This window comes from Triticum urartu, chromosome 1A (genome assembly GCF_056163025.1).
Source record: "Triticum urartu cultivar PI428250 chromosome 1A, HENAU_Tu73, whole genome shotgun sequence".
In the NCBI taxonomy this organism is placed as follows: Eukaryota; Viridiplantae; Streptophyta; class Magnoliopsida; order Poales; family Poaceae; genus Triticum; species Triticum urartu.
Genome location: NC_141873.1, coordinates 527,877,379 through 527,900,474, shown reverse-complemented (window position 1 = coordinate 527,900,474; position 23,096 = coordinate 527,877,379). Strand labels below are relative to the sequence as shown.

The 23,096-nt window shown below is 44.9% G+C and overlaps 1 protein-coding gene across 2 annotated transcripts; it reads left to right on the top strand.

The window, feature by feature from the left end:
- Positions 1 to 10,696: 10,696 nt before the first annotated feature.
- Positions 10,697 to 22,081, top strand: LOC125525455 (alpha-glucan water dikinase, chloroplastic-like). Of its 2 annotated transcripts, none has more exons than XM_087528677.1 (30): positions 10,697 to 11,068; positions 11,168 to 11,209; positions 11,342 to 11,445; positions 11,539 to 11,617; positions 15,052 to 15,143; positions 15,233 to 15,533; positions 15,621 to 15,728; positions 15,792 to 15,890; positions 15,973 to 16,107; positions 16,212 to 16,306; positions 16,390 to 16,524; positions 16,674 to 16,836; positions 16,943 to 17,032; positions 17,117 to 17,302; positions 17,518 to 17,580; positions 17,652 to 17,714; positions 17,811 to 17,870; positions 17,995 to 18,147; positions 18,247 to 18,330; positions 18,543 to 18,719; positions 18,798 to 18,904; positions 19,041 to 19,254; positions 19,353 to 19,456; positions 19,550 to 19,685; positions 19,837 to 19,962; positions 20,245 to 20,355; positions 20,537 to 20,635; positions 20,719 to 20,985; positions 21,048 to 21,163; positions 21,257 to 22,081. In XM_087528677.1, the coding sequence occupies exons 1-30, from the start codon at positions 10,877 to 10,879 to the stop codon at positions 21,459 to 21,461; spliced, it is 3,906 nt and encodes a 1,301-aa protein (XP_087384803.1). In that variant the 5' UTR covers positions 10,697 to 10,876; the 3' UTR covers positions 21,462 to 22,081. The 2 variants fall into 2 exon arrangements, with proteins under 2 accessions (XP_087384803.1, XP_048546420.2); XM_048690463.2 differs by having other exon boundaries at positions 16,209 to 16,306.
- Positions 22,082 to 23,096: the final 1,015 nt, after the last annotated feature.

Below are 23,096 nucleotides of genomic sequence, written 5' to 3'. Positions count from 1 at the left end.
TCACTCCGTGTGATGGAGAGGTATTTCTGGGCCCACTCGGTAGGACATCATCATAATGTGCACAATGTGATCAAGGAGTTGATCACGGGATGATGTGTTACGGAACAAGTAAAGAGACTTGCCGGTAACGAGATTGAACAAGGTATCGGGATACCGACGATCGAATCTCGGGCAAGTATCGTACCGCTAGACAAAGGGAATTGCATACGGGATTGATGAAGTCCTTGACATTGTGGTTCATCTGATGAAATCATCGTGGAGCATGTGGGAGCCAACATGGGTATCCAGATCCCGCTGTTGGTTATTGACCGGAGAGGTGTCTCGGTCATGTCTGCATGGTTCCCGAACCCGTAGGGTCTACACACTTAAGGTTTGATGATGCTAGGGTTATAGGGAATAGATATACGTGGTTACCGAATGTTGTTCGGAGTCCCGGATGAGATCCCGGACGTCACGAGGAGTTCCGGAATGGTCCGGAGGTAAAGATTTATATATGGGAAGTCCTGTTTTGGTCGCCGAAAAAGTTTCAGGTTTTATCGGTAATGTACCGGGACCACCGGGAGGGTCCCGGTGGTCCACCAAGTGGGGACACCAGTCCCGGAGGGCTGCATGGGCCAAGTGTGGGAGGGGATCAGCCCCTGGTGGGCTGGTGCACCCTCCCCCACCAAGGCCCAAGGCGCCTCCAAGAGGGGAGGGGGGCAAACCCTAGGGCAGATGGGCCCTAAGGCCCACCCCAGGTGCGCCTCCCCCTCTCCCCCTTGTGGCCGCCACCCAGATGGGATCTGGGGGCTGCCGCCACCCCTAGGGAGGGAACCCTAGGTGGGGGCGCAGCCCCTCCCCTTCCCCTATATATACTTGAGGTATTGGAGGCTGCAAGACACACGAGATCCTCTCCTTCTTGGCGCAGCCCTACCTCTCTTCCTCCTCGTCTCTCGTAGTGCTTAGCGAAGCCCTGCTGGAGTACCACGCTCCTCCACCACCACCACGTCGTCGTGCTGCTGCTGGATGGAGTCTTCCCCAACCTCTCCTTCTCCCCTTGCTGGATCAAGGCGTAGGAGACGTCACCGGGCTGTACGTGTGTTGAATACGGAGGTGCCGTCCGTTCGGCACTAGGATCATCGGTGATTTGGATCACAATGAGTACGACTCCATCAACCCCGTTCACTTGAACGCTTCCGCTTAGCGATCTACAAGGGTATGTAGATGCACTCTCCTTCCCCTCGTTGCTAGATTACTCCATAGATTGATCTTGGTGATGCGTAGAAAATTTTGAATTTCTGCTACGTTCCCCAACACCTACGTGCTGCCGAGACGAGATAAACCTTCCGTTTCCACGTCCGTTTTGGCTTAGGGAGACCATCAGCCCGATCAGCACAGTCATTCTCTACTTCTATTGCCTCGGGCTCGTCTACATGAAGAGACACCTCAGGAATGGTGTCCTCCTCCATCTCGTGTAGTGCAGGGTCAAGATCGGCACACAAGCCATCAAGAACCCTAACCCCAAGCGCATCTATCTCCGAGTCGTTCATAGGTTTAACAGTAGCAATGTGCCGGATCATGTCTACCGCACGATCAGCTTCCAAATCAAGAATGTCATTAACCGACCTAGATATCTCAATATCATTATTACCAAGTGAAACTCCTATTTGATTTGCATTATGAATAATTTCAACATCAGTAAAATGCAAAATGGAATTGGACTTATTAACGGACATACCAGTGGAGGTCTCGATGCTGCGCAGCTTGGCAGCTCTCAAAGCACACCTCAGCTGCATGTCATCAGTGTCCGGCTGCTCCTGCAGCCTCCCGCTGACCCACCTCCCCTGGGAGGCAGGATCCGGGATACCGCCAAAGGCGATGACCTCCTCGCGTGAAGCTCTGCTAGGGGAAAGGCCTCCTGCCCGTCCCCCAATAGCGGCACCCTGGGCCGTAGCCACCGGAGCAGGCGAGTAGCACGGCGACGGCTCCTGTGGCGTGTCAATGGTCGACCCGCCGGCAAGAGGGCCCAGGGATACCCTCACAGGATGCTCCGAAGAAGAAGCCGGTGAGAAGCCGGTGAGACGGGAGCATCACCTAACCCGCCCACCGCAACGGGGCATGGAGTGACGGCGGCCTCCTGCCGAGCCATCCCTCCTCCCGCGCGCGGCGACCTGGGGAAGAACGCCGAGTCCTCCGTGTGCGCCATCGGTGTCGTCATCACAGGAGACCGGGCCTCCTGCCCGTCACCTTTAGCCATAGCCGCAAGCATATCATCATCCATGGTAGCCAACAGCGAGGTAGGAGATGTGGGAGGGGCCACCTGCCCCTCGGTATCTCCCAACTCAAGAACTGCCGGCGCACAAAGGGGAGCCACGGCATCCACGGAACCCGGATAGACGCCCCGAAGCCGAGGTGGAGCAGAGAACGGTCCCAAGGACCCAAGCTGCAAGGTGGACGTCGGAGCCACACCAGATGACCGAGCAGGAGCAGTATCACTAGAATCAGTCGGACCGACCGGCTCCTTGGCCCCGTCATCATCACCCATAGCTGAATCATCCTGGTTCCCCGGGGCACCTCCTCCCTCAGTCATGTCCATAGGAAAATCATCCTCCAACTCATCGAACAAATTAGGATCCTCATACAGAACGTCCAGCTGATACAGAACACCATCGTACCTCCAAGGCACCACGTTCGGCAAGAACTCAATATTAGCCACACTGACAAGTAAACGCGCCACCCCGTTGGCCCGAGTGAATGGCATATCCACCTGTTCAGTCTTACCGATCAAAGACCCCAAACTCCACGTCACCAAGAAGCTATCCAGGGGATCAGATGGCGCCCCGGAGAAACGAACCCAAATCTGCCTCAATGGCGTGCCCTGCGGCTCTTTCTTTTTCCATTCATCAAACTGCAACACAAAACTAGTGCCTGGGACCTTGCTCATACCGAACTTGAGGATTCGCAACTGATCCTCCTTAGACGGAAAATCAACTTTGTAAGACGTATCATTTAGCTTGAGCAGCGACCACTGAAAATTACCCGGAGCGAGTTCCCGCAGCTGCTGAATAATTTGCGCCTCGGTCAATGGTCCATGAACTACCTTCACCACCCCTGGGAAAGAGGTCTCGACCGCTGGTGCCAGAGGTGCCACACTGGGAGACTCGAAGAACATCAACTCCGAGCAGCATACCCTGAAAATCTGAACAGTAGGCTTGGGCCAAGCATAAGAGGGCACTCGGCAGCGGTATGCTTAGGTTTCCGGCACAGGTCACATAATTCCGCAGTGCACTCAGCCATAAAGTGTCCCGTATCACCACATCGAAAACAAGTAGCCTATGATTAGTTGGTTCCTACGGCATATATTTTTTGTTGCTTAATGATTTTCCTATATAAATGAATGCACACTTATGTAATTATTGTCCCACCATTTTCAGTTGACAGCTACAAGTAATATTTCATTGCGGATCTCTTGGTGACAAAGACTGAATTCTAGATGAGACCCAGAAGAAAATATTTCTGGCCATATCTTGGTATATTTGTGTTTTCCGTACATCGATTGTAAAGTTTGATATTTCATATTAATTATAATTCTCAGGCTATCATGTAAATTGTTTTATCTGATTTGTTTTAGCATGCAATGGAAAACGGAATAACCAACAGAAATATTGTGATACTAACATCCTACTTAGTAACTTACTACTCCGTGCCTGAGAAAGATCCACCTATAAATGATTTTTTACAGTTTCATAAGTCAATAATATACAGTGATTTTTTACAGCTGCATAATGCATAAATTTTTTGAGTTGTGACATCAATGAATTTTAACGGCTTCAGCCTACAGCGGAATAAAAAAGTAAATGATGTTTGTCTTAATGTGTAGCTTAGTTGATCAGAAGAAAATTAAGAGTTCTGTTTATACAACCGCATTTGCACACTATATGTTATAACCATCTTTAAGAGTGTTATACAGAACAAATCATCAATGGTTGATATTTTTTACTATACTAGCTTGACATTTGTAGTTAAACAATTTCTACAAAACTTTTTCAAGTATCTTTTGTTTATCCTTTATATCTAAAAAGTTTATTCGCTATTTTTCCGCTGCAACGTGCGGGGTATTAGCTAGTTATAGGAAAAAACCAATACAGTATTTTTCGATGTTGTGAAGTGGGACAAGTGATACGCAGCTGCGTACCCGGGAACTGGGTGGATAGGCGTGGTTCGGCTCGGTGTCCCACGAGAAGTCAATGGTCTTGTTCCTGGAGTCGTTGCGCGCGATGATGGCGGTCTGCATTACGGCGGACGGCACATGGAAGCGGAGGTTCCCGATATTCGTCCGGGTACCTGACAGGCAACACGCCCGTGTCATCCAGGCTGCGCCTGTCGATCAGGACCAGCGCCTGCGTCGCGTTCGCCTGCGGATACAGCGAGTTCCCGAGAGGCCTCAGCGCCAGCGCCGAGACGAACGGCGTCCCGGAGCCGACGTTCACCAGGCAGACCTGCACCGAATCGTCCGGGATCACGGCGATGGCCTCGGCGACCACCACCGCGTCGACCTTGGACATGTTGGAATAAGCCACGGTGTCTGATGCGGTCGGGTTTGTCAGACGCGACGCGTGCGCGTGGGATGTGCAGGACGTATTGATGCGGTCGGACTCGTCGGATGCGTCAAATGCGCGCAGGACGTACGAGACGCAGCGCTGTGGCGAGCGTGTGTGTTGGTGACGCGTGAGTGTGTTCTCGCGTTGGCGTTCACTATGTAGGTCTAGGTCCATGAGTTCGTGCTCGTGTAGGTGAAGAATGTAGTCTTTATGCTCACCAAGGGAGAGTGGTCTGGGCAAAGCCGATGACCTTCTTCCTTGGTTGTGTGTGTGCGTGGGTTCTTGTGTTTTTGAAAGAAACCATGAGAGAAGAGAGTTGTGCCAGGCAGCACAAGGAAGAAGAAGCGGCGTTGCGCGAGGAGGCGATGCCAACAATTAGCATCAGAGCGACCAGGTTCGAGGGACGGCCGTGGCGTGCGGCGGCGTCCGCGGCGCGTGCAGCGAGCGCGGCGGACATGGAGGCATCAGCTGCGGTGCATGGCAAATCCGCGGCGATGCAGTGTGATGCCGTGCACGCGATGAGCAGCGGCGGTCGCGGAGGACCTGCGTTGTGGCGCAGAGGCCGTGGCGGCTCGGCGCGACGACCGTGGAGGCGTAGTGGCGCGTGACATGGAGATGCGCGTCGGCAGAGGCCGCAGCAGTGCGGTGCTACGTCATGAAGCGGCATCCAGGGAGACTTGCGTTTGAGCGCGATGGCATCGACGTCATTTGTCGCTGAGGGACGCTAGGCGTGTGTCGCCAGCGGAGAAGAAGCCAGGCGTGTGTCGCCAACGGAGAAGGAGTTCGGCGTATGTCGCCGGAGACGTGACGGAGCACGGGTGCGACCGGCGTCAGTGCGCTAGGTCGGGTCCGTGACGGTGCGACCGGCGTCGGTGCGCCAGGTCGGGTTCGCGGGATGTGTCACGGTCTTGGCGACGACATCGGCATGAGTTACTCCTGCGACGGCAAGGCCGTGGCTTAGGGGGTGTGTGTTGGAATAAGCCACGGCGTCTGATACGGTCAGGCTCGTCAGGCGCGACGCGTGCGCGCGGGATATGCGGGACGTACTGGTGCGGTTGGCCTCGTCGGGTGTGTGCGGAACGTGCGGGACGCAGAGCTGTGGCGAGCGTGCGCGTGTTGGTGACGCGTGAGTGTGTTCTCGTGTTGGCATTCACCGTGTAGATCTAGGTCCATGAGTTCGTGCTCGTGTAGGTGAAGAATGTAGTCTTTATGCTCACCAAGGGAGAGTCTTCTGGGCAAAGCCGATGACCTTCTTCTTTGGTTGTGTGTGCATGGGTTCTTGTGTTCTTGAGAGAAACCATGCGAGAAGAGAGTTGTGCGAGGCAGCATAAAGAAAAAGAAGCGGCGCTGTGCGAGGAGGCGGCGCCAACAGGACACGTTCACGGTCCGCCAGAAGTTGACGCTGAGGTAGAGAGGTCGAAGGCGGGGAGCTTGTTGAACCCGTCGTAGGTGCCGTACCTGAAGGTGGCGCGGACCAGGTACTTGGACCCCGGCGTGAGGGACGGCAGGGTGTAGCAGCCGCGGGCCGTGTCCGGGAAGCTGCGCACATTGAGGTGCGTTCTGGACATGCGCGGGTCCATGTGCTCGGCCGAGACGTCGCGGTTGGAGCCAGCGTCCGTGAACCCGGCGTCGGAGGTGTACGGTATTTTGGTGGCGGCGTCCTCGTAGCCGCTCTGCTCCGGCAGCCCGCAGTCTATGCTGATGAAACCTGCATTGCATGTATGGATTTGACGAACGGAACGACGAATGACCATCCATTCCTGGCTAACGAAAACAAGCATTGTGGATGATTCTAAGCTCACCTGTGATGCTAGGCGTTCGCTGGCCGAGGACTTGAAGTACGCCGCCGGCGGCGGCGAGGCCGAGCCGCTATCACCATTGATCGCCTCATTCCACTACACGCGCACATGCGGGGCCAAGCACCAACCCAGAAGTAACTTCTAACTTGGACAAATTATGCGCTCCACTAATTAAGTACCCCTATGTAGTTAGCCCTTAACCTGGTTTTCTTCTTTGCGGCCCTTGCCAACCACATCCACATGCCAGTGAGCTTGTAAAAATATCTAGTGTTTGGCGACGACTGAGCTTCCAGTTGACTTGATTGATGAGAGTTCATTTGTCAGCTGTCTCGCTGGTTGAAAAAAAAATATCTCGCTGGCCGCACGGTACCGATAATGCTACCGATTATACAGCCGTAGAGCATCTCTAGGCCTTCTCCTGTAATGTGTAACTCCTCAGAGAACCACCTAGAACTTAACTCCTCCAATTTTGAGGAGTTTAACTTTTGAGCACCTAGCCCTTCTTCATAACTTAACTCCCTATAAATTCCTTTGCTACTTCTTCCATCCTTTGCATACATACTCTATTTCAACTATATTTGCACAACGTATTAAATTCAAAACATGTTATTTCTAATGCACATATATACAAGCAACATTTCAAACTTTAAATATTCAAATTCGAACACAACATAGGGTCTAAATTAGGGATGAAAATGGAGTGGAAACTTTCCGCTTTCCGGAAGAAAAATGAAAACGAAGAGGAAATATGAAACGGAAATGGAAATTTGCGAAACAGAAGTGGAAATGGAATTTTTTATACGGAAACGGAAACAAAAACGAAACGGTGTTTTTCGGTGGAACATACGTGGAAATTGAACTTTTCGTTTCCTTGAATATGAAATTTCTGTTTTTACTATGGGCTTGTGGCTGCTTTGTAGTCCAACCACTAAACAACACACAATGACACAATGAGCAGAATGAATCATCAGAATCCCAACTTCTACTACCACACCCGTACTCAACTAGACCCTATACACCATTGTCCAATACTACTGCAATATTATGCTAAGTTGCTAATATAATCATATTATTTTCTAGCCATGTTACCAATTCATTAAATTTGTTTGTTTTTGTGTGCATTTCTCTAGGATTCAAGGGGTTTTTAAGTTCCGGCCAACGTCCATTTCTGTTCCCGCGTGCTCTCTGTATTCGCTCTGTGTCTGTTTTCGGTAGTATCTGTTTCCGTTTTCATTTCCGGTATTTTAGTATTTGTTTCCGCTTTTGCAAAAAAATATGAAAACAAATATAGCAACACTCAGTTTCATCCATTTCCGCTCTGTTTTCATCCCTAGTCTAAATGAAGTAATAATCCAAATAAAATATGAGAAAAGCACAACAAGCAAGTGTTGTGAAATGCCCACAAGTGCTCAAGAGGATCATCCTGGAGTTGGTGATGAGTTTCTTCATTCTCGGTCATGCAATGCACTACGAGGAATCTTTAAATCATGTTGGCATGATGCTCTGCCTCAACATGTTCCATATTGTGGAGGTACATAGTCATCCGGGTCGACTTTTGGAGTTGCTGTCTCCCCTGGAAGATTAAGATCTTCGCATGCTTACTGGTTCGAGTCCGCCTCCGCACCAGGGCGAACTTGCATGCAAAACACTGCACCGCCTCCACCACTTGCACCTCTTGCTCGGGCGACGAGACTACTGACCACATCTTCGCCGCCTGCTGTCGCGCGGCCTCCACCTGGGCCCGCCTGGGGATGGGTCCCTTCCACTCGGCCGGCGAGATCCTCTCTTCACCACCGTTAGTCTCGGGATCGGCCGACGCGTGGAAAGACAGCCTCCTAGTGCTTCTCTGGCAGATTTGGAAGGCCAGGACGCCACCTTCAACAATATTAGACGCCATGCTTGCGACATCGTCACGAAGGTGGCCGATGACCTCCTGCCTTGGAGCTGCCATTTCGATGCCACGTCCAGGGAGCGAATCTTGTTGATCCACACTTTTATTCTGTCTGCGACCTAAGTCCCCCCCCCCCCCCCCCGAGTGCATTGTCGCTTCTTATCTTGATGTTTTTTTATCTTTCCGATGAAAACACGGTATGACCATCAAGTCGTTCGAGTAATATAACAACAGGTGTGGCCTAGTGCCCCCTGTCATTCTCGAACAAAAAACATAGAGTCCTCCGGCAGACCTCTCTCATCCTCGGTGATCTTTTTTTTGAGTTGTTCAAGATAATACATGTTATCATGATCTGCCATGGTAACTTTGGGTTCCACTCAACAGGGTCACTAACTATCGCAAAGTGAACTTGAAGCATCCCAAAAGTTCTCTCAACATCCTTTCTCGCAGATTCTTGGCACTTTGCAAAGTGAGATTTCTTGTTGTCTCCTGGACGTTCAATTTTCTTCAAAAATGTAGCCTATGAGCTTGTCCGCCTGTAAGCCTTCAAACAGAGGAGATCTATGCAGAACATTGAGGTCCAAATCCATAGATCACATGATGCAACCGCTTCAAGAATTATGGTTGGATCATGGCAATGCCCTCTGTACTGCCCATGCCATGTGGTAGGATAGCTCTTCGATGTCCAACAATCGGTGGATCCAATCATCCCTGGTTAGCTTCTAGATTCACATATAGCCATGAGCCTCACTGTGTCATCATCGTGGGGTGCCCTCAAGTACTCTGATCCGATGATCTCGATCGCGGCTTGTGTGAATCTATTCACACACTCGAGGATGGTATTTTCCCAATGCAAATGTACTCATCGCTAGTATGCCACACTAAGATGACATATTTTGAAGTGCCATTCTCAACATTAGCGACCCCCTGGTCCCCTTGGACCATCCTTGAGCCACCATATCGAGAAAACATTCCCTCTCAAACCATGATGTTTCAAAAGGAAAATCGGCCTGGTTCCCTTCATGAGCAGCCTCACCAAAGTCCAAGAGGAGTGGATTATGAATGTATGATCATAAACACTCCTCTTAACTGTCATCACTGTCACCAGAGGAAATATTTGCTCCAAATCAACACGCATCAAAACATGATCTAGTTTTTTCATAAGTTGTTGTTTCCAAATTATTAGCCCAAGTAAACCGTCGTCGTGAAAGAGCTATCCCTCTCAGGCCTAATGTATCAATAATAGTACTGAACGTAAAGGGTCGTCTAGCATCAAAATTGTTATTATTTTAGCATCAAATTGAGTGCATAAACGAAAAAAACTCAAGAAAAGGGAGAAATATCACCTTGGGGGGCAAATTGACAAAAACATCATGGGCAGAGAGAGGTGACTATCATAACAACCGACATTGGTGCGCCAGTGAGGCTCCGAAGGCGAAAACGGCATGGAGGGAGGAACCAATTTTTTGCATCACACCGTCGACCTACTTAGCATTGATCAAGGAAGCCCGTGGCAGCTTGACACCGGCATTAGGAAAGCTCGACGAGGGGCCAGAGCTCAGGATGGCGGGAGCTTACGCACGTCATTGGTGGCCTCATGCTCCTCCGACAGATGTGTGTACGGGGAATCGGGCATTGTCACGGTCGGCGGAAGGGTGGAGCTAATGGCGACGGGGAAGGGCAGTGACAACAATTTGGTCACCAGGATGGCCGGAGGAAGAGGAGAAGTTGTGGGGTAGCTCGCGCGGCTGCGCGGGGTCGGTATAGACGGCCAGGTGCTGCCAGCATGGAGGTGGCAGGTGGCTTGAGGAGCAACTCCTGAGGAGTTAATGGTTTGCAGGGACTTTGTTGTTAAACTTATCCCAACTTCTGATCAAGTGTGCTTATCTACTTGACTTCTGGTGAACCATGTTTATCCTATCTTCACAAATATTGGTTTATATAACACTCAAAAAAAATTGGTCTATAAGATACTCCTCGGTGAGAAGGAAGCATTCCTAACAGGCTTACTTGAACCCATGTTACAAGCTTGCTGCCACGTGGAGTGTTGTGCTTACGACTCCCCCTTTAGTCAGGTTCCACGGCGTATTTCTGAATGGACACGTAGATATATCTCTCTTATCTTAGGGATGACGTGCCAATTTATTTGTATCTCTTAGTATATCTTAGGTTGACGTGGGGAATTATTCGGTCCAATCTTGAATCCCATCTGTCCTTAATTACATGCATACGTATAGACATATAAATAGATCGATTGCATTGCCCTTTTCTGGTATCCATAAAATAAGGAGACATATCGCATTTTCGGAGACGGAGGGTGCATGTTCAATTTTAGCAGGGGCATGCACAGGCTCTGAACACATACTACAAGGCCAAACAGGGCACCGGAAAAGGTGGACGCCGAAGAGGGCCACGCTGCATGCGCGCCATGAATGCCATTTCCGGCCACCGCTATCTCCGCCCGTTCCTCCTCGCCTCCTACTAGTTTCTTCGTCGCTCTCCCCTTCTTCTTCCCCCCTCCGATCATCCAATGATCGCAGAAGAGTAGTATAAGACAACGGTCGAACGAATAAACCCAATAAGTCTCACGCAGCAGTGGGTGCAACATGGCTGGATCCTACGCGGCTACGGCGCTGGCGGCAGCGGGGAGATGCGCGCCCGGGTTCCGCGCGCCGGCGGTCGACGGGCCGAGGCCGCAGCGGTGGGCGCCACCCCCGACGCGCTTCGGCGCCGGTCGCCGCCTGCACGCGGCCGTTTCCTCCCGGCACCGCCGACGTGTGGTCGCCGCCGCCTCCCAGGTAGGCAAGGCCGACCGGGTATCTCTACCTATCTATCTAGTCCCTTTTTTTTCCATTTCTTGTGCGTGATCGTACCGTGTTTCTTGTCTCTGTGTGCAGAATGGCGGGAAGTTTGGCCTGGGCGCCAACTCCGAACTCCAGGTGGCGTCACGAAACGATCGTCTCTCTTCCATTTACCAGTGGTGCAATTAGGTTAACCTGCATGTGCCTGCTGATACGCCCGGACAACGGCTCTGATGCTCGCTCGCGTGCATACATGCTTTGCGAATGCAGGTTACCGTGAAGCCCGCGGGCTCGGCGGTGGAGGTCGAGCTGGTGGCGACCAACGCCGGCGGCGCGCTCGCGCTGCACTGGGGCGCGCTGCAGCAGGGGAGAAGGTGCACTGCACGCACTTCCAGCCATTCATCTGCTTGCTTGATTAGTTCGTACCATGCTTGCTTACGGGATATTACATGCTCTGGTCGTCTCAGGGAATGGGTGCTGCCGGCCCGGAGGCCGGAGGGGACAAAGACGGTCGACGACGCCGCCCTCAGGACTCCCTTCAAAAGCGTGCGTTTTTGCCTTTTGTAGTACATTCCTTTTTCCTGTTCTGTTCTTTGAGATTTTGCTTACAAGAAAAGTAAGACTGGTTTGGAGTTTTAGCACCATATATCCACGTCTGGAACACCGGAGCCATAAGAAATGGTTACGTGAGGATTTATTAAGAAAAGACTCCCTTTTGCCGTATTCAAATGTCAAAAAGTCACGTGGCTGGACAATGTTTTTGTTATTTATTTATCGGAAAGTAGTTATTGACGCACTTGTCTTATAATCATTCTGCAAGACAGAGTAAAGAAAAATGATCATGTTGACTTATCCATTGATTTTTTTTATGCACACACTCAAACAAAAACAAACATGCATTAGGAGATGCGGAGCTTCTAGATTGACAAAGTCATCATCGGCGAATCACAGTTGCAAAGCTTTAAGATTGACGAAGTCACCATGAGCGTCTCACTATCGATGGAACGTCGCCTCCCATTAACGAGTACTCTGCATTAATGAGGCATCAAAGTTTTTGTTTGATCTCTCATGGACTTGGCGTACCACTCTATTGGTTATACTCCAACCACTCATTTTAAGTGGGCTTGCGGGCAAAAAGAGACCCTCCACGTGATTGCAACTTGATTGAAAAAATACATATGGACAATCATCAATCAACTAACTCAAAGTCGATTAAATCACAAACGTTACTGCACGTAAATTACTTAACCACAATTTTAGGATTTCCTTTTTTCACATAACCACCACTCTTACTTCTTGACCTGTGAGATGCCGGGGGTACAAGCCTCTTTTCGGAAGGATATGTGGAGGCTCATAAGTCATGCTAGCCTATGTGGCATGTCCGAATGACAGGGTCCAAAATCGCTACAGAGACCATTTGATGTGACACAAGGAGGGTGGGGCGAATTGGTCGACCTCACTAGTTTGGATCATCCCTTTGCTTCATTTCTCTGTCATGAAACGATGGTAAAGGTGAAGCTGACATATGGCAAGGTCGATTGGGAATGGCACAACCAAACTGGTGAGTCTGGTAAGCAAGAAGATGAGGAAGATTATGTGTGGCACAAAGGACATTTATGGGAACTCACCATGCACGCATGGCCTGTCTATAGGTCAGGACAAACATGGTAACTGCTCTGAGATGGGACAAATGGAGGCCCCTCACCACATACTAATTAGTATGTTAATAATCATTACACGGTTAGTTAATGATTATTAAGTCAAAGAGACTAATAATCTAGATAAAATAATATGTCCGTTTTGCTAAGTAAGTTTACACCGCAAGCCAATAATGTTCAAAAGAATCAACATGATATATAGTGGCTAGTTTAGTTACGTTGTTAACATCTCCCGTGTTGCATACTGGAGACATCTTAGCCAGAACAATTCCATTTGGGCACCAAATATAAAGCACATACATGTTTCAACGAATTATTTAACCGGATGTAACATGTGAGGAACATTTGATCTCGATAAACAATGTAACATCAACATGCTAATGATTCGGTGATAAATTACTCATAAATATTTAATATACTCTATAACTTTTTAGTTATATATATCTAATCATAAACTAGAAACTGCTATCAGGATATTTCTGAGACCAAACGCTCTGGAAATCTCAACCAAAATATTTAAGGACACATACAAATATATATGCACTATATTCATATCGGTGTCACAAATTAATCTACGAAAGCATGGCACTATATTTTATCTTTTCTTATTTTCTCACATGGGGATGTGGTTTAAATATACTTTAAGGCGTAACGCGTCTAAAAAAATTAATTTCATTACAAACATAGTCTAACTTTAGCACACTACATGCACATTTTTCATGGGTAGACATTACAATTGTAGAAGAAAAAAGACTATTGCTAATATTAATCATATGCTCAATTATCATAAATAATTGATCAAAATAATAAATATTATTCTGATAAATAAAACCGAGTTATAAGTAAATATAGAAGTTCAATATAAATATTTAATTTGTTAAACTTGATTCATGACTACTTTTATTTGAATCGGCTCACGAAAATTCACGGTGGTAATAAGTAAGAATTGTCAATACGTGACGTAGTGGCCGTAGATATACATTTTGCTTATTCTCAGCTTTATTTTCTCAAGATGAATTTTGTGTGAAACTGATGCGAAAATGTGTAATTATTGGTGGCATTCCTATCTATATATCAACAATGCAACATCATATTTTTACATCACAATAATTATATTATTGCATTTTAAATACTATATAATTATTTTATATCACAACACGTGATATTTTAAAAAAATTAAAAAGCATATTTGAGCATTGTCTTTTATACATACATGTCAATGAAAATTGTGAAACTAAAAGTGATTTAATGAAAAAATATTATTATTTCCACCCGAGCAATCTAAACATTTTAATAAATTATTTTTTGTTCCAAAATACATGTAAGTTTGGACATTGACAGTCTCCATCGTAACATTTGATTCTTACCTTATATGTATATATTAATAAAATTTCTTAAGAAATGTATATTATAGAAGTATTTTCTTAACAAATCTAAAAATGTGATTGTTACCTTACCAATGTTAACACTTAACAGTATTTTAATAATCAAAGTTTATATATATATTTTACGCTTTCTTTAGAGTCATGTATTCGGAGGTAGAACCACACTAGACAGCGTCACAACATCTATCAAACATATACATGACAACGTATTTAACACTATGTTAGGTAAGAGATTGCAAAATATTGTAAATACATGAGAAAGTGTCAAAGATAGTACACTTTCTTTTATACAATACCATATACTCCCTCTATTCCTAAATATAAATCTTTTTAGAGATTTCAATATGGACTGCATATCGAGCAAACTGGGTAAATCTACGCTCTAAAATATGTCTATATACATCAGTATGTAGTTATATTGAAATCTTTAAAAAGACTTATATTTAGGAACGGATGGAGTACTCCCTCTGATCCATATTAATTATCCCTCACTTAGTACAACTTTCTTATACAAAACAAAAGATAAAGTAACTTTGTGGATGGACTCCTAGTCCAGTGGCCAGAGCGCAATGGCGTCTCATAACCCACGCGAACCTTGGGTGGAATGTTGTTGTCTCACATTCTCCTTCTTAATTTAAAAGCCCCCATACTGGTCTTTTTTTTTGATAAAGCAACTTTTTGTTATACAACAAATCTTTGATTACATGTTGCTAGCAAGTCATATTTTTGCGAATAGTGGAAGCGTACACCGAAATTATGCTGAACGAAGTTCACATGCTTGTGAATCTGTGTGCTAAACAACACTAGGAATGGCGTACATGCCAAAATAAATATCAATTCTCTCACAAATTATAAATGTCAATTCTTACTCAGAGATTATGATCAACTGATGTTACATCAATTTATTTGCTGACCTATTTTGTCTTCTGAATACCAGTCTGGTTCCAGTTCTACACTGAAAATCGAGATAGACGATCCAGCTCTCCAATCAATCGAGTTTGTTCTCGTCGATGAGGCACAGAACAAATGGTAGTGTGGCATTCAAGACCGTCATCCAGTTTTACATCTTTATCCATGTGTATGATGCCAACAAACCTACTTGCCTCTTCATTGAACAGGTTCAAAAATAACGGCGAGAACTTCCTAATCCATATACGACCAGGCCATCAGGGACAGCATTCTGCTCCTGCAGCAACAAACCAAAACTTCTCATCTGAAAGGGTCACACGCAAAAACAGAGATGTCATGCAGCTCCTCAGTAAACACGCATCCAGTTCCACCAACGTAAATAAGGCAACAGAAGCTGCTCCACATCGGAATCCCACGGTTCTTGATCTCTTCCTGAAGTCATTGCAAGAGAAGAATGGTTGCCAAGTCCTCTGCAAAAAGGTCTTCAAACTGGGCGAAAAGGAGATCTTGGTTAGTTCAGATAGATATTCTACACCTTAATCTTATGCTTCTAGCCTCATATTGCAATGCGGGCTAAACTATTCTCCCTTTTTGAAGGCATCGATGTCAGAAGTACAAGGAAAGTTCAAAGTTCACTTGGCCACAAATCACGCCGAGCCACTTATTCTCCACTGGGCACTCGCAAAGAAGGCCGGAGAGTGGAAGGTAAAATCATCACAAGATTCCAGGTAAGATTAACAACGAGACTAACATGTAAATTTTTTCCAGGCACCTCCTCCAGGCGTAGCACCTGCTGGTTCAACATTGCTTGAACTGGCATGCGAGAGTTCATTCTCTGATGCTGAACTAGATGGTTTGCATTACAAGGTAAACATAAATTCATCATTGCAGTATTTGTTTCCGCTTTGTAATGGTGTCTACATTTGATGGAACTTTTTGTCATGCCAAGGTTCTGGAGATAGAGCTTGATGCCGACAGCTATAAGGGGATGCCTTTTGTCCTCCGGTATAATGAAACATGGATAAAGAACAATACCTCTGACTTTTACCTTGATTTTAGCAGGAGAACTGCCAAGACTTCAGAGGTGACTTTACATTTCAGCTTTCGACCATATTTCACTTTCTCCCCAATATTAGGCAAGAGTTCCTTCAAAAGTGCTAACAAATTATCATACCTGCCATGCAGCAGAAGGATAGTAGTGATGCTGGTAAAGGGACTGCAAAGGCTTTGCTGGAAACAATAGCCGATCTAGAGGGAGAGGCCCAAAAATCTTTTATGCATAGGTAAAATGCTAAATGGTGACTATAGTCTATAGTAACACGGTAGTTCTCTGGTACATCAATAAACTGGTGTTATTCCTCTACAGATTCAATATAGCATCCGACCTAGTTGAACAAGCAAAAGATGCGGGACAATTGGGTCTTGCTGGACTACTGGTTTGGATGAGATTCATGGCCACGAGGCAACTTATCTGGAACAAGAATTATAATGTGAAGCCACGGTATGCACTTTGTATCCCTCATTTCATCAACCCTACAAGGAAAAAAAAATCATCATAATGAAGTTCAGTAGAATGATAATTATAGCACTTCCACCAAACAGAACTCAAGTAGCTTTAATAACGTGTTGCCCCCTCTTACAATTATGCAGTGAGATTAGCCAAGCACAAGATAGGTTCACAGACAATCTTGAAAGTCTCTACAGAACATATCCACAGTACAGGGAGATGCTAAGAATGATATTGGCCGCAGTAGGTCGTGGAGGTCAGGGTGATGTCGGTCAACGTATTCGTGATGAGATTTTGGTAATACAGGTAAGTTTATTCAACTACTTTTATTTTCTGATTTGTTGACGAAAGAGTACACGATACAGGAATAGTATTTTTTTGCGGGGGTGTACATCAGTTGTTTTCATTGTAGAGAAACAATAACTGCATGGGTGGAATGATGGAAGAATGGCATCAAAAACTACACAACAATACAAGCCCAGACGATGTGGTGATTTGTCAGGTAAGGCATTCATATTTGGATTCTTAGCACCGTAAGGAATTCAGATTTTACGGTACGTATATGACTATATCTCACGTTTTGCAGGCACTGATGGACTATATGAACAGTGACCTTGACATCAAAGTTTATTGGGATACTTTAAACAAAAATGGCATAACAAAGGAAAGATTAGCAAGCTACGATCACCCTATTCACTCAGAACCAAATTTAACGAGGGAGCAGAAGGAGGGTCTACTACGCGACTTAACAAACTACATGAGAAGCCTCAAGGTCAGCTTCATTGTGAAAGATATGCTAGTATGTAGCACATAATCTTGCTTAGAAACATCAAGATGGCTGGTAACTCCAGACCTTTTGTTTTATAATGTTCTACTCATCTCCATATGGAAGAAAATGCAAACATGATATAGTGATGTATTTATGGAAATGCCATTTTCCTTATCTTTACTGGACTGTTATGTGTGACTATAATTCTAATATCACAGGCTGTTCACTCCGGTGCTGATCTAGAATCTGCTATAGGAACCTGTACAGGGTACACGTCAGAGGTACCATAATATATCAGCTAAATTAATGAAACCGTGTTCGGATTAGTTATGACAATATTTCCTTGTTACAGAGTCAGGGTTTCATGGTTGGTGTCGAAGTGAATCCTGTAAAGGGATTACCATCTGGATTTTCTGTAAATATGCTTAAACTTCCCTTCTAATACATTATTATTCTAGTATCTGTAACATATGAAGGCATGTTTGTGTTGATATTCATCATTTGGGCACAGGAATTGCTTAAGTTTGTCCTTGACCACATTGAGGATAAATCAGTGGAATCACTTGTTGAGGTAACACACTGCTGTTTGAAGACTCCTTACTCACATCAAATTTTCAGGCATTCATTTTCCTATTGCACCAGTGCTATTATTCAATAGACATTATAGTTCAGTGATATTAATTGCTATCTTACAGGGTCTCTTGGAGGCAAGAGCTGCGCTTCGCCCTTTGCTCCTTGGCTCAACGGATCGCTTGAAGGATCTCATATTTTTGGACATTGCTCTTGATTCTACTGTTAGGACAGCAGTTGAAAGGTCATATGAAAATCTGAACAATGCATCACCTCAGGTTAACTAAACATATCTCGCTGTTTCTTCCCATTTACAAAGATAAATGTCTGTTACTTTGGCATGCGTACTGTCTCATAATCATCTCATTTTCATCCAGAAACTCATGTACTTCATCAGTCTAGTTGTTGAAAATCTTGCGTTGTCCACTGATGACAATGAGGATCTCCTATACTGCTTAAAGGTACAAACTTCCGCACAACCATGATATTGTTGTGTGTTATTTTGATCTTACACTTAAAGATGAGCAAGGTGCATTCAAAGAAAACAATTATTGATTTGGTGATCAAACAACTCCCTTTTGCTTGTAAAACCACATGTTGATAGTACAAATGGACAAATATATTTTTTGTGGGTCTTGCTGCACATGACAGTGTTCTTATTTGTTTCTTAAAGGGATGGAACCATGCCCTTGAAATGTCAAACAAATCTGATAGTCAGTGGGCATTGTATGCAAAAGCATTTCTAGACAGAACTAGACTTGCACTTGCAACCAAGGGAGAAGAATACCATAATATTCTTCAGCCTTCAGCAGAATACCTTGGTTCGTTACTTGGAATTGAGCAATGGACAGTAAGTGCTTCCATCAATCATACTTTATTTTACTTTATTTTCCTATCTGCATACATGTATTAAATATCATATCTACAGCTTAACATATTTACGGAGGAAATTATCCGTAGTGGATCAGCCGCTTCATTGTCCTTACTCCTCAATCGTCTCGACCCTGTTCTTAGGAACGTTGCAAACCTAGGAAGGTAAGACACATAATTTTATTACTGCCACTATAATATCTATATTAGTCTTGCATTATTGTACCTTTTAAGATGATAGCCTCAAAGTTATATGGAAGCTGATCCCAATCTCTAAATAGCATCTTATATATTTTAACAGTTGGCAGATCATAAGCCCAGTTGAAGTAGCGGGGTATGTGGTTGCCGTAGACCAACTGCTCACTGTTCAAGACAAATCTTATGACAAACCCACAGTTTTGGTGGTAAAAGGTGTCAAGGGAGAGGAGGAAATACCTGACGGCGTTGTCGCCGTCCTTACTCCAGATATGCCCGATGTATTGTCCCATGTCTCAGTTCGAGCAAGAAATAGCAAGGTCATCTCTCTTAACAAAACCGTTTGGACGCTAATAATTCTATTTATTACTCTAGTCTACCATATATGCTAGATAATAATCGATTCCTTCCTTTGAAGGTATTGTTTGCCACATGCTTTGACCCAAATATCTTCTCTGAACTTCAACAAAACGAAGGCAAGGTACTTTCACTAAAGCCAGGTTCTGTAGATATAAATTACAGGTAATATTTATTCTTTACATCATAGCCATACCAAGTCATCGCCGAGAATTTTATTTGATATGCCTAACATCTACCTGTCTTCACATTTAATAGAGAGATTGCAGAGAATGAACTAGTTTCAAGTTCCCCTGATACAGCAGATGGTCAATCAGCACCATCTCTGTCACTAGCGAAGAAGCAATTTCTTGGAAAATATGCAATATCTGCTGACGAATTCTCTGATGAAAAGGTCATTACTCCAATGCCATTCTGAATTTCTGATTTTACCTATGGATTATGCATCTTTACTTTCTGAAAATGACCATACCACGGAGCATATTCATATTCTTTTACACATAAATTATGCATATTTTGTATTATTCAAGCATATTTTTTATTAGGTTGGAGCTAAATCCCGGAATATAGCTTACCTCAACGGAAAGGTGCCATCATGGGTCAGTGTCCCAACGTCAGTTGCACTCCCATTTGGAACCTTCGAAACAGCTTTGTCTGATAACACTAACAAGGTTGGTACCATATCACTAGATTAATATTACTCTCGCAAATGCATCATACTAGCCATCACACGGCTTCCACTTCTCAAACTCTACCTCTGAAGCAATACTATGCATTTACTGTTTTTCTAAACTATATAGCATGTTTGACGCAACTACTAAAAAAATTCTTGGTGAAATGTCAGATGTCTACTTACCAAAGGCCATGTTAAGTTATAATGTGGTTTTCGAGAACTACTGAACTGGCATAATAATACTCAATGCATTTATGGTTCATTAATTTTCAATTGGCAGGAAGTAGCCCAAAAGTTACAGATCCTAACGGACAAGCTCAATCAAGGAGAATTTGGTGCTCTTAATGAAATCCGAAATGTTCTGCTGAACCTAACAGCTCCTACTGATCTGGTAACAGACTATTCCCTACTTGCAAGGGTTTGTTTGTAACATAATCCTACTTGAACAGTTCTTTTGTAAGCTCCCAAATTCAACTGCAACAGTTTGTTTTTGCAACATAATCCTACTTGTAACAGTTCCTTTGTAAGCTCCCTAATTCAAAATCTGAATGATTACACTGATTTATTTTCAGGTGAAGGAGCTCAAGGAGAAGATGCAAGGTTCTGGAATGCCCTGGCCTGGAGATGAAGGTGAACAGCGTTGGGAACAAGCATGGATGGCAATCAAAAAGGTGACATAGCTGATACTAGAATCCATTATAGACAATATTCACAAATTAGCGAGACTGAAAAATCCCGTCTTGCATACTGTCAGGTGTGGGCCTCAAAATGGAATGAAAGAGCATACTTCAGCACCCGGAAAGTGAAGCTTGATCATGCCAACCTTTGCATGTCGGTTCTTGTGCAAGAAGTTGTGAGTGCAGACTACGCTTTCGTGATACATACTACCAACCCATCATCTGGAGAGTCTTCAGAAATATACGCTGAAGTTGTTAAAGGGCTTGGGGAGACCCTTGTGGGAGCCTATCCTGGTCGTGCAATGAGCTTCGTCTGCAAGAAGGATAATCTTGACTCTCCCAAGGTAAACCAATATTACTAGCAATTATTATTTTCTCTGTACTGTCTACTAAAATTTTGTTTTAGGTATTGGGATATCCAAGCAAGCCAATTGGCCTCTTCATAAAGAAGTCGGTCATCTTCCGTTCTGACTCGAATGGTGAGGACTTGGAAGGCTATGCTGGGGCTGGACTCTATGACAGGTGACTGGAAATCTTTCATGATACGCGATTGTACATTTTAAATTCTTCTTTTCTATGGGAGTCGCAGGTAATCATTTGCTGTTCTTTCTGTAGTGTGACTATGGACAAGGAAGAAGAAGTGGTTCTTGACTACACAAATGATCCCCTCATTACAGATTGCAGTTTCCGTAACACAATACTCTCAAACATTGCTCGTACTGGTCATGCTATTGAGGAGCTCTATGGGTCTCCACAGGATATTGAGGGAGTGGTGAAGGATGGAAAGATCTACGTTGTGCAGACACGGCCACAAATGTGATTTACTATTTACAAGTACGGTATAGAATATGCATGACAGCCCGTGCATCTTATAGAGTTCCACAATTGTGCAATGTACTAAAACATGCACATACATTTTTGGTGTTGGTATAAGATGGCAAACTAGAGAGTAATAAAAGGAGGGGCGAGTTATCCCCAAGCATATAGAACTACAGAGTAATAAGAGTGCACTACGAAGAAACCTATCCATATAAGAAGTTCCAAACATCTCTTACAGAAAAGAATGCAGCCTGCAAATGAAGATTAGAAGTGTTATTGCTTGAAAGAGAAGCACTGCTCTTGGGATGACTGAGATAAACAGGTCAAATCTATTTCTACTGATTTCAGGCCATTAAAAGAAACAAAGGCAACTGAGTTGTAATAAGGTAACTGGTAATGGCTGGCAGTTATTGGCTATTGCAGATAAGTTTCACAAAGTCCTCTGATTCCTCGACCGGTGGATTATGGTCCATGGTCATAGGGTTGGTGCTAGTATGGTGGAGATGCAACTGTGAGGCAGGTTCAATGTGGATGGCCTCGGGTTTTTCTTTCTTTTTGTGTAAGTCGATCGGTTGTAATGCTTGCCATTGTGTTTAATAATAAATAAAATGTTTGCATCAATTGATGCAGGGGCCGAGGGTTTCCCTCTTTTCCAGAAATAAATTCTCTTGGCCACCTGTCCTTCTAATTCTTCACCACCACAGCTTCCCACCTAAATGTTTTCACATAATTGCTTTAGTCCAGGTGATAATGTGCGCGAATCATCACCTCGACATCCCAGGGTCGAGATGAAATATATTTTTGCACTAAGTTTTTTAATTCAAAATTCACTTGAAAGTTTTGAGCGGAAAAATACCTAAATTTTAAGATTTTCCGGAAAACTGGTTCTCTTGTTCCCTCATGAAAAAAAGCGAAATTGAGAAAAAAAAACTTGTTCAAACACGTGCCTAGATCTAAGTCATCCTTTGCATGGGAAAAAACCTCAATACATCTCAACAGTATCCCTGGAGATTGGATCGGCTGCAGAAATAGCCTTTGTCGCGAAGGCGACACCTTGTCCCCCAACTTATCTGCAACATAGTGGAGATGCAACCGTGAGGCAGGTCCAATGTGGATGGCCCCGGGTTTTTTTTTGTAAGTCGATCGGTTTGAATGCTTGTCATTGTTTTAATAATATAAATAATTTGTGTGCATCAATCGATGCAGAGACTGGGGGTTTTCCTCCTTTTTGGAAAAAAATTCTCTTGGCTGTCTCTCCTTCTAATTCTTCATCACCACAGCTTCGCACCTAAATGGCGTGCCTAGATCGAAGTCATCCTTTGCATGGGCAAAAACCTCAATCCTTCTCAACAGTGTCCTCAGAGATTAGATTGGCTGCAGAAATGGCCTTCATCATGAGGGCGAGACCTTGTCCCCAACTCTTCGTCATCGTCACCCATGTTCTCTAATAACCTATTGTCGAAGCCCACTAACACGACTTCTCCTCCATCCAATATGCCCCCATCTGTGATATTCAGGTGGCTCATCAAGGACAATCTCAATAAGGCTAAATTGTTTTGCAGAAACAACTCTCAGTGCCACTTCTTGGAAATTTGAAATGCCCACAACTGCAAAGTGTTCAGGAATGTGGGTTGCA